Source organism: Balaenoptera ricei, chromosome 15 (genome assembly GCF_028023285.1).
Source record: "Balaenoptera ricei isolate mBalRic1 chromosome 15, mBalRic1.hap2, whole genome shotgun sequence".
NCBI classification, from domain to species: domain Eukaryota; kingdom Metazoa; phylum Chordata; class Mammalia; order Artiodactyla; family Balaenopteridae; genus Balaenoptera; species Balaenoptera ricei.
This window is the reverse complement of record NC_082653.1, coordinates 27120603-27141046: the sequence shown is the minus strand read 5'-3', so window position 1 is coordinate 27141046 and position 20444 is coordinate 27120603. Positions and strand designations below refer to the sequence as shown.

At 44.7% G+C, this 20444-nt stretch overlaps 1 protein-coding gene across 1 annotated transcript in view; it reads left to right on the top strand.

Annotated features, from left to right (window-relative positions):
• TTLL9 (tubulin tyrosine ligase like 9) overlaps positions 1-20444 on the top strand; it is a 62631-nt gene that overhangs the window by 12662 nt on the left and 29525 nt on the right. Inside the window, exons 3-5 of the mRNA XM_059896710.1 lie at positions 1794-1886; positions 6592-6703; positions 7646-7831. Of these exons, the coding sequence (XP_059752693.1) occupies positions 1794-1886; positions 6592-6703; positions 7646-7831 (391 nt within the window). The remainder of the gene's footprint in view (positions 1-1793; positions 1887-6591; positions 6704-7645; positions 7832-20444) is intronic.

Sequence of the window (20444 nt, the reverse complement as noted above, 5' to 3'; positions counted from 1 at the left end):
CTTTTTAAAAGTAATAGTTGTAAATTGTATTTTTAATTTCAGAGTTCATGTGTTCATTGATAGTATACAGAAATATAACTGATTTGTATGTTCATCTTATATCCTGTGATCTCACTGTACTCACCTATTAGTTCATGAATTGTTTTTTAGATTCCGTGAGAATTTTTACACAGTCATATGTAAAAAGGGACAGTTTTCTTTCTTCCATTCTGATCAATGTGCCTTTTATTGCCTTATTGCCGTGGTTAGAACTTCTAGTGCTATGTTGAATAAGAGTTGTAAGAGTGGACATCCTTGCTTTCTTCCAGTGTTCTTCACATATTCTTCAAATGTGTTCTTAATTACTCATTGAAACATTTTTATGATGGCTGCTTTAAAATATTTGTCAGATAATTCTAACACATCTGCCATTTTGGAATTGGCATCTACTGATTTTTCTTAGTCTCATTGAGATTTTCCTGATTCTTGGTATGACAAGTGATTTTCAGTTGAAACCTGAACATTTGGGGTATTATGCATTGAACTCTGGATCTTGTTTAAACCTCTTTTAGGTGACATTTTCTGACACCACTCTGGCCAGGGAAGGGGGCATAGTACCACCTCATTTTTACCATATAGGGTAGAAGTCCAGGTTCCCCACTTGGCCTCCATTGACACTTGAGGGTAGAAGGGGTTCCTTCTTACTGCTGGCTGGAATGGGAGTTCTGGTTCCACTAGGCCTCTGCTGATACCACCCTGGCCGGGAGGGTTAGGAGTTCCTTGCTACTGCTCCCTACCTGACCCACATGAACACCACAGGAAGTGCAGCCTCGTTACCACTGGGTGGTATTGAAAGTCCTGACTCTCCACTAGGCCTCCGTTGACATCAGCCCAAGGGAGAGGGGTTCCTCCTTACTGCCAGGTGGGGGTGGAAGCCCAGGCACATGATCTCCACTGACACAGCAGGGGTGGGCACCTCACTACCACCTGCTAGGCATGAAAGTCCCGGCTACGTCTTTGACCTTCTCTGACACCAGCCTAGCCAGGGGTCTTGGGGGATATTGGGTGCCTTGTTACAACCTGGTGGGAAGTCTAGATTCCCCACTCAGGCTTTGCTAACATCAGTGAGGTTGGGCCACAGATTTGTTTCTGCCGGGGTTGGCCAGAGTAGAGAAGTTATTGTCTTAAGACTTCCTTTCCTGGTTTTGTCAGCTGGAGAGAGCAGGCTTTTGTTGGAGGTTTTTTTTTGTCTGTTCCCATTGGTGTTTCAGACTTGCTAGCTTCTTCGTCTCCACATCTGGGATCTATGAGGCAAAAAGATAACCCAGGGAATTCACCACATGCTGTTCCATGGGTCCTGAGGTCCTTAGCCGATCTGCCTTCTTCTGTCCACCTTTCAGGGTCTTCTTATACTTGTTTTATATCTAATGTCCTGGGGTTTTAGTCATCCTGGTAGGAGGAAGAGGGAAAAGTATATCCATTCCATCTTCTCAGATGAGTGACAGAAAGGAGGATTTGCAAAAACATATCATTTAGTATAAGGATTAGCCATGGCATATGTAAAGCAACCAGACCATAAAGGGCACTGAAGAAAATGATTGCTATTATTTTTCAATGATTCAAAGATTTTATCATTCTCAATTTGATTATTTTGTTTCATGCTATGATGCTAAATTCTAAAATTCAGTAATTCTATGTTTTGGCATTTCCATGTATGGAACTTGACCTTTCTTCCTTTCCCTTTTTTCCTATCCCTGGACTATTCTAGGGAAATAGTTGATTCTGAGCAAGTGTTCCATTTCCATGTCTTGCAGAGAGCAGAGAGCATCAATCCGGTTCAAGACCACTCTTATGAATACTCTCATGGATGTCCTTCACCACAGGCCAGGATGGGTGGAAGTAAAGGAGTAAGAAACCCTCACCCCCAGCCTTGTCTCTCCTTCCCTTTGTCTCACAGATCCTTGTCTCCCTTCGTTTTTGTCCCAGTTCCCTTGGGTGGCCACTGGGACTTGTCCCAATTTGGCTGTGACAGTGGCCAACATTTATTTAGCATCCACAATGTGTTAGGTGCATTACTGATGCCATCTCTGTCTTATTTAAGCCTTATAACCATCCAGAAAGATGTGATTATGTTCAGAAATATTAAGCCAATTGTTTAAGGTCACACAGCACGTAAGTGTCAGAGTGGGATTCAAACCCAGTTCAGTTTGACTATTCCACAGCCAGTGTCCTATAGCTCTCTATGCAACCATCACAGACCTGTGGGGTGAATCCTCCGGTGATGGCAGGTCCTGGCCACTTACTAGTTCTGTGACCTTGAACAAGTTTTTTGACCCCTAAGTCTACGTTTCTTCTTCTATGCTGGGCCCTGGGGATACTGAGATGAAAAAGCAAACAATCCCTGGCACGTAATAGGTGTTAATATTAGTGAAGGTTAAGGTTTGGATGCATGTAACAGAGACACAAAATAAAAGAGGCTTTGACAGACTAGAAGTTTATTTACCCCGCCCATTGAAGTCCAGATGTAGGAGGTTCAGAGAGAGTATGGAAATGTGGGACCCGTCTGCTTCCGTCTTTCCACTCTGCTATCCTTTGAGTGAGGCCCTCGTCCTCATGGTCTGAGGTGGAGCTCCTGCACATTCCAAGCAGCAGGAGGTAGGAAGGAGACAAGAAAAGTCATGTCCTACCCTTGAAGGACACAACCCAGAAGTCCCTCACATTTCACTGGCCAGAACTTAGCCATGTGGACACACCTAGCTGCAAGGGAATCTGAAAAATGTAGACTACATTTTCCAGGTAAATGTTGGAAATTCTATGACTGTAGAAAAAGGAGAGAATAGATATGAGGGGTGAGGGCAACCAGCTACCCTGCCAGGGTCCTCAATAAATATTTGTTGCATAACAACAACTAAGCCTCCTAGACACTCTTCCGCACTTTACACGCATGACCTCTTTGAATCATCCCAGCAAACCTTCCGGTAGGTGCTATTATCATCCCCATTTTCCTGATGAGAAAACTGGACAAAAAGAGGAAAAATATACCATGTTGGAAAAAGAAAAATATACTCATCTTGTCAGGGCTTGAGCTAGGGTTTGCACCTAGTCTGGCTGTCTGCAGAGTCCCAGGCCCATCCTCCCTGTTCTAGCAGCCTCTCATTAATTGAAGGAACAAATGAGTGAATAGATGAATCCATGGTTCCTGCTGCCTGGTGCTGGAGTCTAGCAGAGGAGACAGACCCTTACTAAATCATCCCACAAAAAAATTAGGAATTGGCTGATGGTGGCAAGCGTGGTATGGGTAATCCAAGATGGCAGAGTCCTCTCTCTGGCACTTTGGGGAGTATTACAGTGATGGTGATGATGGTGATGGTGGTGATGATGGCAGCTACTGTGGATTTTCCTTCTTGGTTCTCTCATGTATCACACTAATATCAGAATGAGTTTTCCGGGCTTCCCTGGTGATGCAGTGGTTGAGAATCTGCCTGCCAATGCAGGGGACACGGGTTCGAGCCCTGGTCTGGGAAGATCCCACATGCCGCGGAGCAACTAGGCCCGTGAGCCACAACTACTGAGCCTGCGTGTCTGGAGTCTGTGCTCCGCAACAAGAGAGGCCATGATAGTGAGAGGCCCATGCACTGTGATGAAGAGTGGCCCCCGCTTGCCGCAAATAGAGAAAGCCTTCGCACAGAAACGAAGACCCAACACCGCCAAAAATAAATAAATAAATTAATTAAATAAATAAATTAATTAAAAAAAAAAAAAAAAGAATGAGTTTTCCTTCCCTGGATCCAGAAGAACTGGATGTAGTGGAGGATGCGGCGGGGGAGGTGACCGGCAGGTGTATGGGAAAAGGCACTGTCCTGACCTGCCATGTGACCTGAGGCTGCCCCCTGTTTCTCCTCAGCCTTGCTCCATGGTCAAGTGGAAGAAGGTCTGAGGGTTTGTCTGGTGCTGATGGTGTGGGAGTCCATGAAGCAGGTTGTTTCCTGGCTGATCCCAAATTACCTTGAGAGTCCTCAAGTCAGGAAAGGCTAGAGGCCAGGGCCTTTACACCAGACATAGCTCTGTGAATGTGAGGCCTTGTCCTTAGGACCTAAGCTGGGGTCTGGTATTTCCAGACAGAACGAGGTCCCAATTCAGACCATCAGCCTGTTAGGTCAGAGTTTGGAACAGATGTGGCCAGAGCTGTCCCCTCCCTTGCTTCCCACAAAGAAAGCTGCCCTTGATGCCTGGAACTGTAGCAACCATCTTGTGACCTTGAGGTGATGAGCATGAAGACAACATGTTAAGGATGGCAGAATGAGAAGGTAGAAAGAACCTGGATTTCCTGTTGGCCTTGTTGAGCAGTTTAATGTCTTCCTGAGTGATTTAAGCACAACTTGACTGGGCTTCCTTGGTGGTGTAGTGGTTAAGAATCCGCCTGCCAATGCAGGGGACACAGGTTCGAACCCTGGTCCAGGAAGATCCCACATGCCGCGGAGCAACTAAGCCCGTGTGCCACAACTACTGAGCCTGCGCTCTAGAGCCCGCGAGCCACAACTACTGAGCCCGTGTGCCACAGCTACTGAAGCCCGCGTGCCTAGAGCCCGTGCTCCGCAACAAGAGAAGCCACCACAATGAGAAGCCCGTGCACCGCAACGGAGAGTAGCCCCCACTCACCGCAACTAGAGAAAGCTTGCGCCCAGCAACGAAGACCCAACACAGCCAAAAATAAATAAATAAAATAAATAAATTTATTTAAAAAAAAAAAAGAGCAACTTGACTGTGATAATCATGAAGATGGTGTACAAAATGAACAAACTTGTGGAATTAGAAAAGAATCCAAAATCCACATCGTGGTCTACAAGGCCCTGTTTGTTGGGCCCTACTCCAGTTTCAGTGTCATCCCTTACGTTTCTCCCTCCACTCTGGCTTTTTTTTCATATCCTTGAATGAGCCCTTTCCAACCTCAGGGCCTCAGTTCCTGCCCTTCCCTCTCCCGGAACCCTCTCCCCACTGCCCTTGATCTGGCTGTCCCTCCTTACCATTCAGATCTAAGCTGAAAGGTCAGCTCCACAGGGTAGCCTCCACATAAATAGGTCACTCAGCTGCCCTGCCTCATGGCCTCCAGCTGGGTTATTCCAACTGGGTTATAACATTTCACAATTCCTCATTAGAGAGTTGTGTATTTGTTTCCTTGTTTATTTATTATCTTCCCCACAGGACTGTATGTACCACCTGGCCAGGTGTTTTTTTTCCCCCTATATCCTTGCATCCAACATTGTCTCTGACACCAAGACAGCCTCAACACCTATGTGTTGTATGAATGAATGAATAATTCATTATTCATTCATTCATCCATTATTCATTCAACTAAAACAAAAGGTGGGCTAAAAAAAAAAAAAAAGCAAGTTGTGAAAGGAAATAGACAAGAGCAGCTCTAACCACGGAGCTTGGAATCTGGAGCCCGATGGCCTGAGTTCCAGTCCTGCTCTGCCACTTACTAGCTTATGAACTTAGGCGAGTTCCTTAACCTCTCTGTGCCTCACTTCACTCATCTTTAAAATGGGCATAATAAAAGAACCTAACACTTAACAGTTACTATGAGGATTAGTGAGTTAATATTTGTAAAGTACTTAGAACAGTGTCTGGCACATGGGAAGCGGAAGTAAGTATTAGCCATTAGAAAGTTTTAAGAACATGGCAAACAATGCCATGTGCCACATATGGATACACACATATATACACAGTAAAACTATAAAGACACTCATAGAAATGATTCCAAATTCAGGCTAATGGCTTCCTTTTGGACAGGAGAGTAGGCGATAGAATCAGTCAGGAATATACACGGGGCTTCAGTTATATCTGTAATTTTTTACTAAAAAATTGGAAGTAATCACGGTGGTGCATTTCATTTCCTGTCAAGTCTTTTTCAAGCACCTCCTCTGTGTACTCCAGCTCTGGTATCTGGATTTGGTAGATCAATCTGGTTTCCTGCCCCCCTCTCTGGCATGGTGGTGAAGAACAGGGTCAGAATTTGGAGTCAGGCAGGCTTGGGTGTGAATCCTGAGGCTGCCATGTCCTCGCTGAGCAAGGCTATCCCTGTCTTAGGGATCCAGGCATGATCGTAGTCACTTCTGGGGCTGCTCTGAGGGTTCAGTGAGAGGAGAGCTTTCTGAACTAGGAAGAGCTTATAAATGTTGCCTGTTTCCACTGCTTGGTAATGTGGGCTCAGGGGTGGCTACTTGGATGCTTCCAGAGCCCAGGCAGGTAACATGACCAGGTAAGGTTGGCCCGTTGTCATGGGCCATAGGGCATGGTGGTGACTGTGATCTGGAGAGGGTGTGCCCTGTCTAAGGTGGTGGGTGCCGGGGGGCATCTGGGCTCAACGTGGCCAGATCTGCTGATTGTTCGAAGGAAGCCAGTAGCCTGGATTTTTGCAGGGACGTTTCTGTAGTTTTCACTCTGGCCTCACAAAGTACATGGTGGGCAGTGGCAGCCCGAGGCCACCTCCTTGAGACTTACCTAATGGACACACCGCTGCTTACCCCTCAGCTGCACCTCCCTGGGCCCCAGATCCCCAGCAGTGCTGAGGTCCTCAGGTCCTGACTTTTGTCCCACCCCCACCCCCAGTGAAGGGGAATGGGATTTCTACTGGTGCGATGTCAGCTGGCTCCGGGAGAATTTCGACCACACCTACATGGATGAGCACGTGCGGATCAGTCACTTCCGAAACCACTACGAGGTGAGCTGGGTGGGCCCAGGGGACTGGGTGTGGCAATGAGCAGGAGCTGGCTTGGGGGTACAAGGACCAGAATGGAAAAGCACAAGGGAATTTGGGGTACATGCCAGGTGAGAGATGTGTGCCCTAGATTCATGATGAGCTAAATAGTGTGAGGGAATAGGGATCTCAGACCTGAAGAACAGGCCACCTTGGGGAGGGGACTGAGGTCATGGGCTGTCTGGCTTCAGGTGCAAAGGCTGAAGAAGCAGGATGCTTGAGGGATTATGTGATTTCAGGGTGAGGCAAGTTGAGCTGTTTGGAGTCTGGAGATGGGAGGGAGGACTGGGAGGAACCATACCACAAAGATGGGACTAGAGGGGCCAGTGGTGGGAGATTTAAGAAGGTTAGTGCAGCTTAGCAGTTAGAAAAAGAACTGTGGCATCAGACAGGCCCGGGTCAAACCCTGGCTGTACTGCCTGTTAGCTGGATAGCTCTGGGCAACTGACAACCTTTCTGAGCCTCAGTTTCCTCACCTGTAAAGTAGGGATAATTATAGAATAGCAGGCTCTCAGTCAAAGTTACTCTTATTGTTACTCTTTTTTTTTAATCTTTTTTTTTTAAAGATTTATTTATTTTGGCTGGGCTGGGTCTTAGTTGAGGCACGTGGGATCTTCGTTGTGGCATGTGGGATCTTTTAGTTGCAGCATGCGGGCTTCTTAGTTGCGGCATGCAGCATCTAGTTCCCTGACCAGGGACTGAACCCAGGCACCCTGCATTGGGAGTGCAGAGTCCTACCCACTGGACCACCAGGGGAGTCCCTCTTATTGTTGCTCTTACCGTACAGAGAATGGGGGCTGTGGGGGGCAGTTGGTGGGGTGGTTGGAGCGGGGCAGTTGGTGGGATGGTTGGTGCAGGGCAGTGGGCATGAGCGCCAATGGCCTGCCTGTCCATCGTGCTGCTCAGCTGACCCGCAAGAACTATATGGTGAAGAACCTGAAGCGCTTCCGGAAACAGCTGGAGCGCGAGGCGGGAAAGCTGGAGGCAGCCAAGTGCGACTTCTTCCCCCAAACCTTTGAGATGCCCTGCGAGTACCATCTGTTTGTGGAGGAGTTTCGCAAAAACCCAGGAATCACCTGGATCATGAAGCCTGTGAGTGCCCGGTGCTGGGGACTGGGGAGAGGGGGTGTCCCAGGCACCAGAGCAGGGATCCTCCATTGACACAGGAGTCTGCCAATGGAGAAGGACAGGACTCTGCCTGGGAATTCAGCCTTAGATGCATCATCTGCCTTTCCCTAAAGCAGGGGTCCCCAAATCCCGGTCCGGGACCTGTTAGGAAGCAGGTGCACAGCAGGAGATGAGTGGCGGGCGAGGGAGCGAAGCTTCATCTGCGGATCCGCATCACTCCCCATCGCTCCCCATCGCTCCCCATTGCTCCCCATCTCTCGCATTACTGCCTGAACCACCCCACCCTCACCCCTGTCCATGGGAAAAATTGTCTTCCACAAAACCGGTCCCTGGTGCCAAAAAGGTTGGGGACCACTGCCCTAAAGGACTGACTACATCTCCTCCTCTCTGCAGTGTGTGGACCCAGCACCTATGACTGCTGGTACACAGTAGATGCTCAATAAATGTTCACTAGATGCTCAATAAATGTTCACTAGATAAACAAGTGATCCTCAGGACACCAAGGCAGGGAATCCAGAGTCTCTCTTCCTGATATGAATGAAAACAACGGCCAGGCTGTGAGAAGTGCTTTACTTGCATTGCCCCACTTCTTGTAATGGTCCTTGGGAGGAGGTATTACCAGCCCCATTTTAAAGATGAGGAGCCTGAGACCTATTTATTCAAGCATCCCACAAATGCTTACTGAGCACTTGCCATGTGCCAGGCACAGAACTAGATGGTGGGGATACAGCTCTCAGCAAGTCAGACATGGGTCTCTGCCCTCCTTGAGGGCAGACAATATGCAGAGAATACATGTGTGATTACAGCTGTGCTAAGTGTTAATAAGGAGAATGGTGCCAGCAGAGGAAACAGCAGGGGGATTTCCCCCAGCCCTTCGGCAGGCTTCTCTGAAGAAGTGAGAGATTGGGCTCTGAGGCCAAACCCCTTGGTTCAAATATTAGCTGTACCACCTACTGTGTGACCTCAGGCAGATTACTTAACTTCTCTGTGTCCCGGTTTCCCCACCTGCAAAGTGAGAATAACTATAGCACCTATCACATAATGTTGTGTGACTAAATGAGTTAACACAGGTACAGCACATATTAGGTCCTCAATGAATGATAGTTGTTGTTGTTATAAGAATTAGTATTGAAAAACAAACAAACAAAAGAAAACAAATAAATTTTTAAAAAAGAATTAGTATTGAGCTTCAACCTGAAGGATGCAGAGGAGTCAGCCTGGAGAAGGGCAGAGGTAGGGAAGAGCATTCCAGGAAGAGGGAACTGCATGCCCAAAGGCCTTGCATCTGGAGGAAGCCCTAGATCAAGAAACTTGAGTGGCGGGCAAGGGAACCAGAGCACCTGCCGGCCCCTCAGCCCTTCCTCGTGCCAGGACTGGCTCTCACCACAATGCCACCATAGCCTTGAATGGCATCATCAAAGCCCCCCTAGTATTTTCTGGGATTGGAAATGTACTTGGCCCCAGGAAGGGAGTTGGGGGTAAGGTAGGAGGGGGCAGCCCTCCTTGTCGAGCTGGAGATGGGCTAGTGTTGGCTGATGCAGATTTAGCCAATAGCACAGGTGAGTGGAGGGGGAAACTGGCAAAAAACACCAAATGCTCCCAAAGGGGACAGAGCCAGGATTTACCCAGGCCTCCTGAAGTCTTGCTGGAAGGCTCGGCCCCCTTCCCAGGAAGGCGGGAAGGCCAGTGAGGAGGGCTCAGAAGGGTGTTAGGCAGATGAACACTGCAACCCACCGGGCGGATCCCAGTTCCCACCATTATCTCCTCAGACAAATGGTAATTTGTGCTAATTGGGAACAAGCAATTGCATATTAAGTTGATTCCTTTCCCAGCCCCCGCCTTTGTTAGCAGCAGAGACAGCTGTAATTAAGAGGAGGAATCTTGGCTCCGTGTGTGTGTGTGTGTGTGTGTGTGTGTGTGTGTGTGTGTGTCCTCTCTCCTGAATCGCTGCGGCGCCCTGTCTGGCGTGTGGGGCGTGGAGAGTGGGTGCTTCTAGTTAGAAGCCTGGTTCTGATTCTGGTCTGCCACTTATGAGCTGTGTGATCCTGAGCGGGTTACTAAACCCCTCTCAGTCCATTTCCTCGTCTGTAAAACGGCCTTAATGGGTATACCTGCCTTACAGGGTTGTGAGAGGGTTCAGTGAAGTTACACGGGTTGTATACATGAATTATACAAGCTGTATAAAGAGCTTGGCACTTAGGTGCCCAATAATTAACCGTTTTTGTTGTTATCTCCGAGAGTCCAGACAATACTGCCTCTTCCCCCTGCCCCTGGGGAGCACTGGGTCAGTGCGTCCCAAATTTTAACGTGCTCACGAATCATCAGGGATCTGGTTAAAATGCAGAGCCCCTTTCAGCAGGTCTGGGCAGGGCCTGAGAGTCTGCACTGCTAACCACCTCCTGGTGATGCCACTGGGGCTGGTCCACAGCCAACACTTTGAGTAGTGAGAATATAGAGGAGCAGTTCTCAAACTTGAGAATTTTCTGGAAAGCTTATTAAAGCACGCACCCCCAGAGTGTTGGATTCAGTAGGCCTGGTGCGGGGCCTGATAATATGCATTTCTAACAAATTCCCAGGTGCAGCAGTCAGGGCTCTCCATGGAAATGGAACCATTAGTGTGTGTATAAGGAATTGGCTGTGTGATATTGCGGGGGCTGGTAAGTCTGAAATCTGTGAGGGCAGAAAACTCAGGCAGGATTTCTCTGTTACAGTCTTGAGGCAGAATTGCTTTCTTTTTCCAGAAGCCTCAAGTTTTGCTCTTAAGCCCTCACCTGATTGGATGAAGCTCACCCACATCAGCCAGACTGATATCTTAAAGTCTACTGATTGTAGATGTTAATCACATCTATAAAATACCTTAACAGCAACATCTAGACGAGCATTTGACCAAACAACTGGGCACCATTGCCCAGCCAGGTTGACACATGCAATTAACCATCATACCAGGTTATGAGAATGCTGCTGGTCTGGGTACCACACTCTGAGAACCACTGGGCTAGATCATTAGCTCTGGGATCCTGTTGCTTGGATTCCTTTGGTGTGGGGAAACGTTAAAAAAGAAAAAATGTTCACATAGTTCACATAGCTGCAGTGGCCGGGCCAGCTGGGGCAGCCACCGGCCTGCCTTTTCCCTCAGATGTCTCCTCTGCCCTGTTCCCCAGGGCCCGCGAGCCTTCATCTTCCTCTTCAGTGACGGCAGAGCGGTCCTGGAAAGAGGGGTTTGAGGTGAACTCAGAAGGGAGCAGGCGGCATCACCCCCTTCACGCTACCCCCTCAGTCTAGTGTAAAGCCCATCTCAATCCAAACTTTCCTTTTCCATCTAAGTGTTCTCCCCTCCCACCAGCCCAGGCCCTCTCGATTGGCAGGGAAACGGACAGGACCCAGATCATAGGGACCACGCTTGCTCCTCTAGCCTCCCTTGTGTGGCAAGGAGGCAGGTGCCGGGCTCTCAGGACCCGGTCTGTCAGTCTCTCTGTGTGTCCGCAGAGCTGGTCTAACACTTCACTCGGGGCTGTGAGCATCCTGGGCAACCACTGCGCTGTTCTGGGCTTTGGGGGGCCTCTGTCCAAACTGCAGGACGGTAAGAGCCGAGTTTTAACATTCTCTTACACGGGTTTACCCCAACCAGAGCTTCTCACACTTTTTCACTGAAATCTCCTAAGAGTTGGGATGTTCTGGATGCAGATAACAGAAAACCCAATTCACAGTAGCTCAAACAGGAAGGCAGGGGTTCTGTACTGTTCTCTTTGGCATCTGGTGTCATGTGTGGACCCCATCACAGGATAGCGTTTTTAAAAGCATAACATAAAGCATGTTTGATTATAAAAGAAAGCAACTATATTGAAAAACAGTTACAAGCTGTGTTTGTCTGGGTCCTCTGAGAAACAGATGCCAAGACAAGATTTAATAGGCCAGAGTTTGGCCTGTGAGACAAGGCGGAGGGAGCCTGGGGCGGCTGAGGGAGCTGTCACCCCACCAAGGCCAACCCCAGTCGGGGAGAGAGGGAAGGAAGGGTGGGCAAAGTCTCCTAACTGCCCTGCGGCCTGATGGAAGTTCAACGAGGCCTACGGAGGCCTCAAGCCCAAGTCGCTGTCACGAGTGCCCTGTCTCCCAGGAGTGGGCCAGCCTTCGGGTCCTTGCATCCGCATCAGTGGCCTGTCAAGTAGGGCTGGATTTCTGCTGCAGCAGCTGGCGCTCTGTCAGCTGCTCTCCTGCAGTCAGAGGCCTGCTGGTACTTCTCACGGGCCCATCACAAATATTAACACATTCTTTATGCTCTAGGAATATATGTTCTTTTCATTAACAATTAAAGAGAGTCTAACAGCAGGCCCAACCGTTACCGTAATTTCAAGGTCATAATGAGTATAACCAGTATTTGGAGATAGATATTGAACAGTTGTAACGTGATATGAAAATAACTGGGTTTTTTTTTTTTTTTTAATTCATGATTACCAACCTATAAATTCATGATTACCAACTTCAAGTTCTCATCTTTTTTTTTTTTTTTTTTTTTTTTAAAGGGAACGCTATTTATTTAGTTAGTTAGTTATTTTGGCTATGTTGGGTCTTCGTTTCCGTGCGAGGGCTTTCTCCAGTTGCGGCAAGCGGGAGCCACTCCTCATCGCGGTGCGCGGGCCTCTCACTGTCGCGGCCTCTCTTGTTGCGGAGCACAGGCTCCAGACGTGCAGGCTCAGTAATTGTGGCTCACGGGCCCAGCTGCTCCGCGGCACGTGGGACCTTCCCAGACCAGGGCTCGAACCCGTGTCCCCTGCATTGGCAGGCAGATTCTCAACCACTGCGCCACCAGGGAAGCCCCAAATGGGTTTTTTTTTTGAGAGCAAAGTCACAGGCCTGGCTAATACTACTAGGATTTCTTGCCTGCTTTCATAATGGAAGGAAATGTGAAAATCTGGTCAGGGGTTAATGAAAATAAAGATGAAAAATTTTTTCTCGTTCAAGCTTACAGACCCCAGGGAATTTCCTTTAATGATGAAAGGTCGACTCCAGGGATGGTTCAGTGGGCAGTTCAACACTGTCACCAATTCCCAGCTCAGTGGGCTGACTGCTCCTTTCAGTCACAACAAGGCTGCTGCAGCTCTAACTCAACTCCTCACATCTCCACCTGCCACAGGAATAAGGGAATACCCTGGTCTTGTGGCCCTTTTGAGGAAGACACAAATTCCCAGAAGTCCCTGCAACAGACTTCCCCTGGCATCCTGCTGGCTCATGCCTGAACCAATCAGATGGCAGGGACATGGGACCACTGTGAGGGCTCAGACGTCCCCAGAGGGCAGGGCTACTGGAAAGAGGAGATCCAAATGGGGTTCTGCTGGCAGGGAAAAAAGAGAATTGTTGCTGGGGAGACCACCAACCGCATCTGCAACACCCACTGAATGCCCTGTGATGAACGGGCCCCAGGGGCAAGGCAGGGGGAGGCGGGCGGTGAAGGGCTATGAGTGGCCACAGGTGGTACAAAATCAAAGTATGGTTCATTTTAATAATCCACTAATATTGTTTTCCAATCAATAACATATCTTTTAATAAAAATATTTTCCTCCCGAATCATCAAGTAAGATTGATGCTCCCAGATGTAGCACCGTGTTTATCACATGATTCTGTTTACTCCCTCACACTTTGCAGGAGCTGAATGAGCCCCAGGCTTGTGAAAGACAGATTTAACCAGGCTGGATTCGTCACCTACTGGCTGTGTAAATTTGAGCAGAGTGCTTGGCCTCTCTCTTCCTTGGTTTCCTTGGCTGCAAAATGGGGATAATATTAATGCCTACATACAAGTGTTTTAAAAAGCTTTAATGAGGACTGGAAGTTGGGTTTCGGCTGCAGTGGCAAAGGCAGCTACCAGTGTAAACCCAGGGCTGAGAATTTTCTGAGTGACTATGACTTGTATAATAATAATAAAAAAAGTTTTCAAGTACTGTACAGACACAGAAGGTTACAAGCACTCTTTTTTTCCTTTATTTATTTATTTATTTATTTATTTATGGCTGTGTTGGGTCTCTTAGTTTTCGTGTGAGGGCTTTCTCTAGTTGCGGCAAGTGGGGGCCACTCTTCATCGCGGTGCGGAGGCCGCTCTTCATCGCGGTGCGCGGGCCTTTCACTATCGCGGCCCCTCCCGTTGCGGGGCACAGGCTCCAGACGCGCAGGCTCAGTAGTTGTGGCTCACGGGCCCAGTTGCTCCGTGGCATGTGGGATCTTCCCAGACCAGGGCTCGAACCCGTGTCCCCTGCATTAGCAGGCAGATTCTCAACCACTGCGCCACCAGGGAAGCCCTACAAGCACTCTTAAAGGGTAGTCACATGGCTAGCTGTAATCTGTAGGTCAAGATTGAGCTCAAAGTTGCTTAAGAGTACCTCCCATCAGGAAACTTGCACAAGCCTCTTAGATAGCCTCATCCATCAAAGGGCAGACAGCAGAAGCAAGAAGAACTACAATCCTGCAGCCTGTGGAACAAAAACCACATTCACAGAAAGATAGACAAGATGAAAAGGCTGAGGGCTAAGTACCAGATGAAGGAACAAGATAAAACCCCAGAAAAACAACTAAATGATGTGGAGATAGGCAACCTTCCAGAAAAAGAATTCAGAATAATGATAGTGAAGATGATCCAGGACCTCAGAAAAAGAATAGAGGCAAAGATCAAGAAGATGCAAGAAATGTTTAACAAAGATCTAGAAGAATTAAAGAACAAACAAACAGAGATGAACAATACAATAACTGAAATAAAAAATACACTAGAAGGAATCAATAGCAGAATAACTGAGGCAGAAGAACGGATAAGTGACCCAGAAGACAGAATGGTGGAATTCACTGCCACGGAACAGAATAAAGAAAAAACAATGAAAAGAAATGAAGACAGCCTAAGAGACCTCTGGGACAACATTAAACACAAGAACATTCACATCATAGGGGTCCCAGAAGGAGAAGAGAGAGAGAAAGGACCCGAGAAAATATTTGAAGAGATTATAGTCAAAAACTTCCCTAACATGGAAAAGGAAATAGCCACCCAAGTTCAGGAAGTGCAGAGAGTCCCATACAGGATAAACCCAAGGAGAAACACGCCAAGACACATAGTAATCAAATTGGCAAAAATTAAAGACAAAGAAAAATTATTGAAAGCAGCAAGGGAAAAATGACAACATACAAGGGAACTCCCATAAGGTTAACAGCTGATTTCTCAGCAGAAACTCTATAAGCCAGAAGGGAGTGGCATGATATACTTAAAGTAATGAAAGGGAAGAAACTACAACCAAGATTACTCCACCCGGCAAGAATCTCATTCAGATTTGATGGAGAAATCAAAAGCTTTAAGACAAGCAAAAGCTAAGAGAATTCAGCACCACCAAACCAGCTCTACAACAAATGCTAAAGGAACTTCTCTAAGTGGGAAACCCAAGAGAAGAAAAGGACCTACAAAAACAAACCCAAAACAATTAAAAAAATGGTAATAGGAACATACATATTGATAATTACCTTAAACATGAATGGATTAAATGCCCCAACCAAAAGACAAAGGCTTGCTGAATGGATACAAAAACAACACTCATATATATGCTGTCTCCAAGAGACCCACTTCAGACCTAGGGACACGTACAGATTGAAAGTGAGGGGATGGAAAAAGATATTCCATGCAAATGGAAATCAAAAGAAAGCTGGAGTAGCAATACTCATATCAGATAAAATAGACTTTAAAATAAAGAATGTTAGGGAGGATGGGATGGAGGGAGACGCAAGAGGGAAGAGATATGGGAACATATGTATATGTATAACTGATTCACTTTGTTATAAAGCAGAAACTAACACACAATTGTAAAGCAATTATACTCCAATAAAGATGTTAAAAAAAAAAGAAACAAACAAAAATAAAATTAAAAACTACATAATGATCAAGGGATCAATCCAAGAAGAAGATATAAAAATTATAAATATATATGCACCCAACATAGGAGCACCTCAACACATAAGGCAACTGCTAACAGCTCTAAAAGAGGAAATCAACAGTAACACAATAATAGTGGAGGACTTTAACACCTCACTTACACCAATGTACAGATCATCCAAACAGAAAATTAATAAGGAAACACAACCTTTAAATGACACAATAGACCAGATAGATTTAATTGATATTTATAGGACATTCCATCCAAAAACAGCAGATTACACTTTCTTCTCAAGTGCGCACAGAACATTCTCCAGGATAGATCACATCTTGGGTCACAAATCAAGCCTCAGTAAATATAAGAAAATTGAAATCATATCAAGCATCTTTTCTGACCACAACGCTATGAGATTAGAAATCAATTACAGGGAAAAAGACGTAAAAAAACAGAAATACATGGAGGCTAAACAATATGTTACTAAATAACCAAGAGATCACTGAAGAAATCAAAGAGGAAATCAAAAAGTACCTAGAGACAAATGACAATGAAAACACGACAATCCAAAACCTATGGGATGCAGCAAAAGCAGTTCTAAGAGGGAAGTTTATAGCTATACAAGCCTACCTCAAGAAACAAGAAAAATCTCAAATAAACAATCTAACCTTACACCTAAAGGAACTAGAGAAAGAAGAACAAACAAAACCCAAAGTTAGCAGAAGGAAAGAAATCATAAAGATCAGAGCAGAAATAAATGAAATAGAAACAAAGAAAAAAATAGCAAAGATCAATAAAACTAAAAGCTGGTTCTTTGAGAAGATAAACAAAATTGATAAACCATTAGCCAGACTCATCAAGAAAAAGAGGGAGGGGACTCAAATCAATAAAATTAGAAATGAAAAAGGAGAAGTTACAACAGACACCACAGAAATACAAAGCATCCTAAGAGACTACTACAAGCAACTCTATGCCAATAAAATGGACAACCTGGAAGAAATGGACAAATTCTTAGAAAGGTATAACGTTCCAAGACTGAACCAGGAAGAAACAGAAAATATGAACAGACCAATCACAAGTAATGAAATTGAAACTGTGATTAAAAATCTTCCAACAAACAAGAGTCCAGGACCAGATGGCTTCACAGGTGAATTCTATCAAACATTTAGAGAAGAGCTAACACCCATCCTTCTCAAACTCTTCCAAAAAATTGCAGAGGAAGGAACACTCCCAAACTCATTCTATGAGGCCACCGTCACCCTGATACCAAAACCAGACAAAGATACTACAAAAAAAGAAAATTACAGATCAATATCACTGATGAATATAGATGCAAAAATCCTCAGCAAAATACTAGCAAACAGAATCTAACAACACATTAAAAGGATCATACACCATGATCAAGTGGGATTTATCCCAGGGATGCAGGGATTCTTCAATATACGCAAATCAATCAATGTGAAACATCATATTAACAAACTGAAGAAGAAAAACCATATGATCATACGAATAGATGCAGAAAAAGCTTTTGACAAAATTCAACACTCATTTATGATAAAAACTCTCCAGAAAGTGGGCATAGAGGGAAACTACCTCAACATAATAAAGGCCATATACGACAAACCCACAGCAAACATCATTCTCAATGGTGAAAAACTGAAAGCATTTCCTCTAAGATCAGGAACAAGACAAGGATGTCCACTCTCACCACTCTTATTCAACATAGTTTTGGAAGTCCTAGCCATGGCAATCAGAGAAGAAAAAGAAATAAAAGGAATACAAATTGGAAAAGAAGAAGTAAAACTGCCACTGTTTGCAGATGATACTATACATACAGAATCCTAAAGATGCCACCAGAAAACTACTAGAGTTAATCAATGAATTTGGTAAAGTTGCAGGATACAAAATTAATGCACAGAAATCTCTTGCATTCCTATACACGAATGATGAAAAATCTGAAGGAGAAATTAAGGAAATACTCCCATTTACCATTGCAACAAAAAGAATAAAATACCTAGGAATAAACCTACATAGGGAGACAAAAAACCTATATGCAGAAAACTATAAGACACTGATGAAAGAAATTAAAGATGATACCAACAGATGGAGAGATATACCATGTTCTTGGATTGGAAGAATCAATATTGTGAAAATGACTATACTACCTAAAGCAATCTACAGATTCAATGCAATCCCTATGAAATTACCAATGGCATTTTTTACAGAACTAGAACAAAAAAATCTTAAAATTTGTATGGAGACACAAAAGACTCCCAGTAGCCAAAGCAGTCTTGAGGGAAAAAAACGGAGCTGGAGGAATCAGACTCCATGACTTCAGACTACACTACAAAGCTACGTAATCAAGACAATATGGTACTGGCACCAAAACAGAAATATAGATCAATGGAACAGGATAGAAAGCCCAGAGATAAACCCATGCACCTATGGTCAACTAACCTATGACAAAGGCAAGGATATACAATGGAGAAAAGACAGTCTCTTCAATAAGTGGTGCTAGGAAAACTGGACAGCTACATGTAAAAGAATGAAATTAGAATACTCCCTAACACCATACACAAAAATAAACTCATAATGGATTAAAGACCTAAATGAAAGACTGGACACTATAAAACTCTTAGAGGAAAACATAGGAAGAACACTCTTTGACGTAAATCACAGCAAGATCTTTTTTGATCCACCTCCTAGAGTAACGGAAATAAAAACAAAAATAAACAAATGGTACCTAATGAAACTTAAAAGCTTTTGCAAAGCAAAGGAAACTACAAACAAGATGAAAAGACAACCCTCAGAATGGGAGAAAATATTTGCAAATGAATCAATGGACAAAGGATTAATCTCCAAAATATATAAACACCTCATACACCTCAATATTAAAAAAACAAACAACCCAATCCAAAAATGGGCAGAAGACCTAAATAGACATTTCTCCAAAGAAGACATACAGATGGCCAAGAAACACATGAAAAGCTGCTCAACATCACTAATTATTAGAGAAATGCAAATCAAAACTACAATGAGGTATCACCTCACACCAGTTAGAATGGGCATCATCAGAAAATCTACAAACAACAAATGCTGGAGAAGGTGTGGAGAAAAGGGAACCCTCTTGCACTGTTGGTGGGAATGTAAATTGATACAGCCACTATGGAGAACAGTAAGGAGGTTCCTTAAAAAACTAAAAATAGAACTACCATATGACCCAGCAATCCCACTCCTCGGCATATACCCAGAGAAAACCATAATTCAAAAAGACACAGGCACCCCAATGTTCATTGCAGCACTATTTACAATAGCCAGGTCGTGGAAGCAACCTAAATGCCCATTGACAGACGTATGGATAAAGAAGATGTGGTACATATATACAATGGAATATTGCTCAGCCATAAGAAGGCATGAAATTGGGTCATTTGTAGAGACGTGGATGAATCTAGAGACTATCATACAGAGTGAAGTAAGTCAGAAAGAGAAAAACAAATATCGTATATTAATGCATATATGTGGAACCTAGAAAAATAGTACAGATGAACCGGTTTGCAGGGCAGAAATTGAGACACAGAAGTAGAGAACAAATGTATGGACACCAAGGGGGGAAAGCAGTGTGGGGTGGGGGTGGTGGTGTGATGCATTGGGAGATTGGGATTGACATGTATACACTGATATGTATAAAATTTATGACTAATAAGAACCTGCTGTATAAAAAAATAAATAAAATAAAATTCAAAAATTCAAAAAACAAACAAACAAACAAAGTTGCATAACTTGTTACACTTTATATCCAACCTCAGTGTCTACCTTTGCAAAATTTTGGGACTAATGGTACATGGAACCTAACTGAGATGCTGTGATTTAAATAAGAGAGGATTTTTTATTCAAATTAAGTACATATAGGATTCCAGCTTTAGTGGGCGTTATTGTCTCCCCAGTATCCATTCCACTACGGCTCCCCCATTCTATAGGGTAGATTCTAATTGGACTGAGTTTTTCCAGGTGATCCCATCTGTATCGCCCATGTTTTCCTGTCTCCTGAGTAAAATTCTCTCACTTCCATTTTATGAATTTTGTCAAGTGGCCCCTTAGTTATCTATAAATGCGTATTTCTAATTACACATAATTCCAGTGTTTCCATTTGGTGTTTGGAGGCTATCTTTAAGGAGTCTGAGATTTTCTGTCCCTTTTCCTGTTGACAAAGGGAGAAAAGCAAAACAATTTCTATAGTAGTATCATATGCAGTAGTTTTCTTGTAGTTATCCCTCCACATAATTATAGCCAACACTCAACTGTCCCTTAAGAAAAGTCATGATATGACTTTCTAAACAGAATTTAGAAACGAATTAATTACAATACAAAAGACTTCTTTACCAAAAATACATTCAAGGGCTCCTTTTAAAAAGCAAACTTCTGATGCACATAATTAAAGAATCATAGACCTTGATGGGTCTTTTATGATCATCTTTACAAATAAATTGAGATGAAGTTTTTTTTTTTTTTTAAGATTGATTGATTGATTGATTGATTGCTATGTTGGGTCTTCGTTTCTGTGCTAGGGCTTTCTCTAGTTGCGGCGAGTGGGGGCCACTCTTCATCGCGGTGCGTGGGCCTCTCACTGTCGCGGCCTCTCTTGTTGCGGAGCACAGGCTCCAGACGCGCAGGCTCAGTAGTTGTGGTTC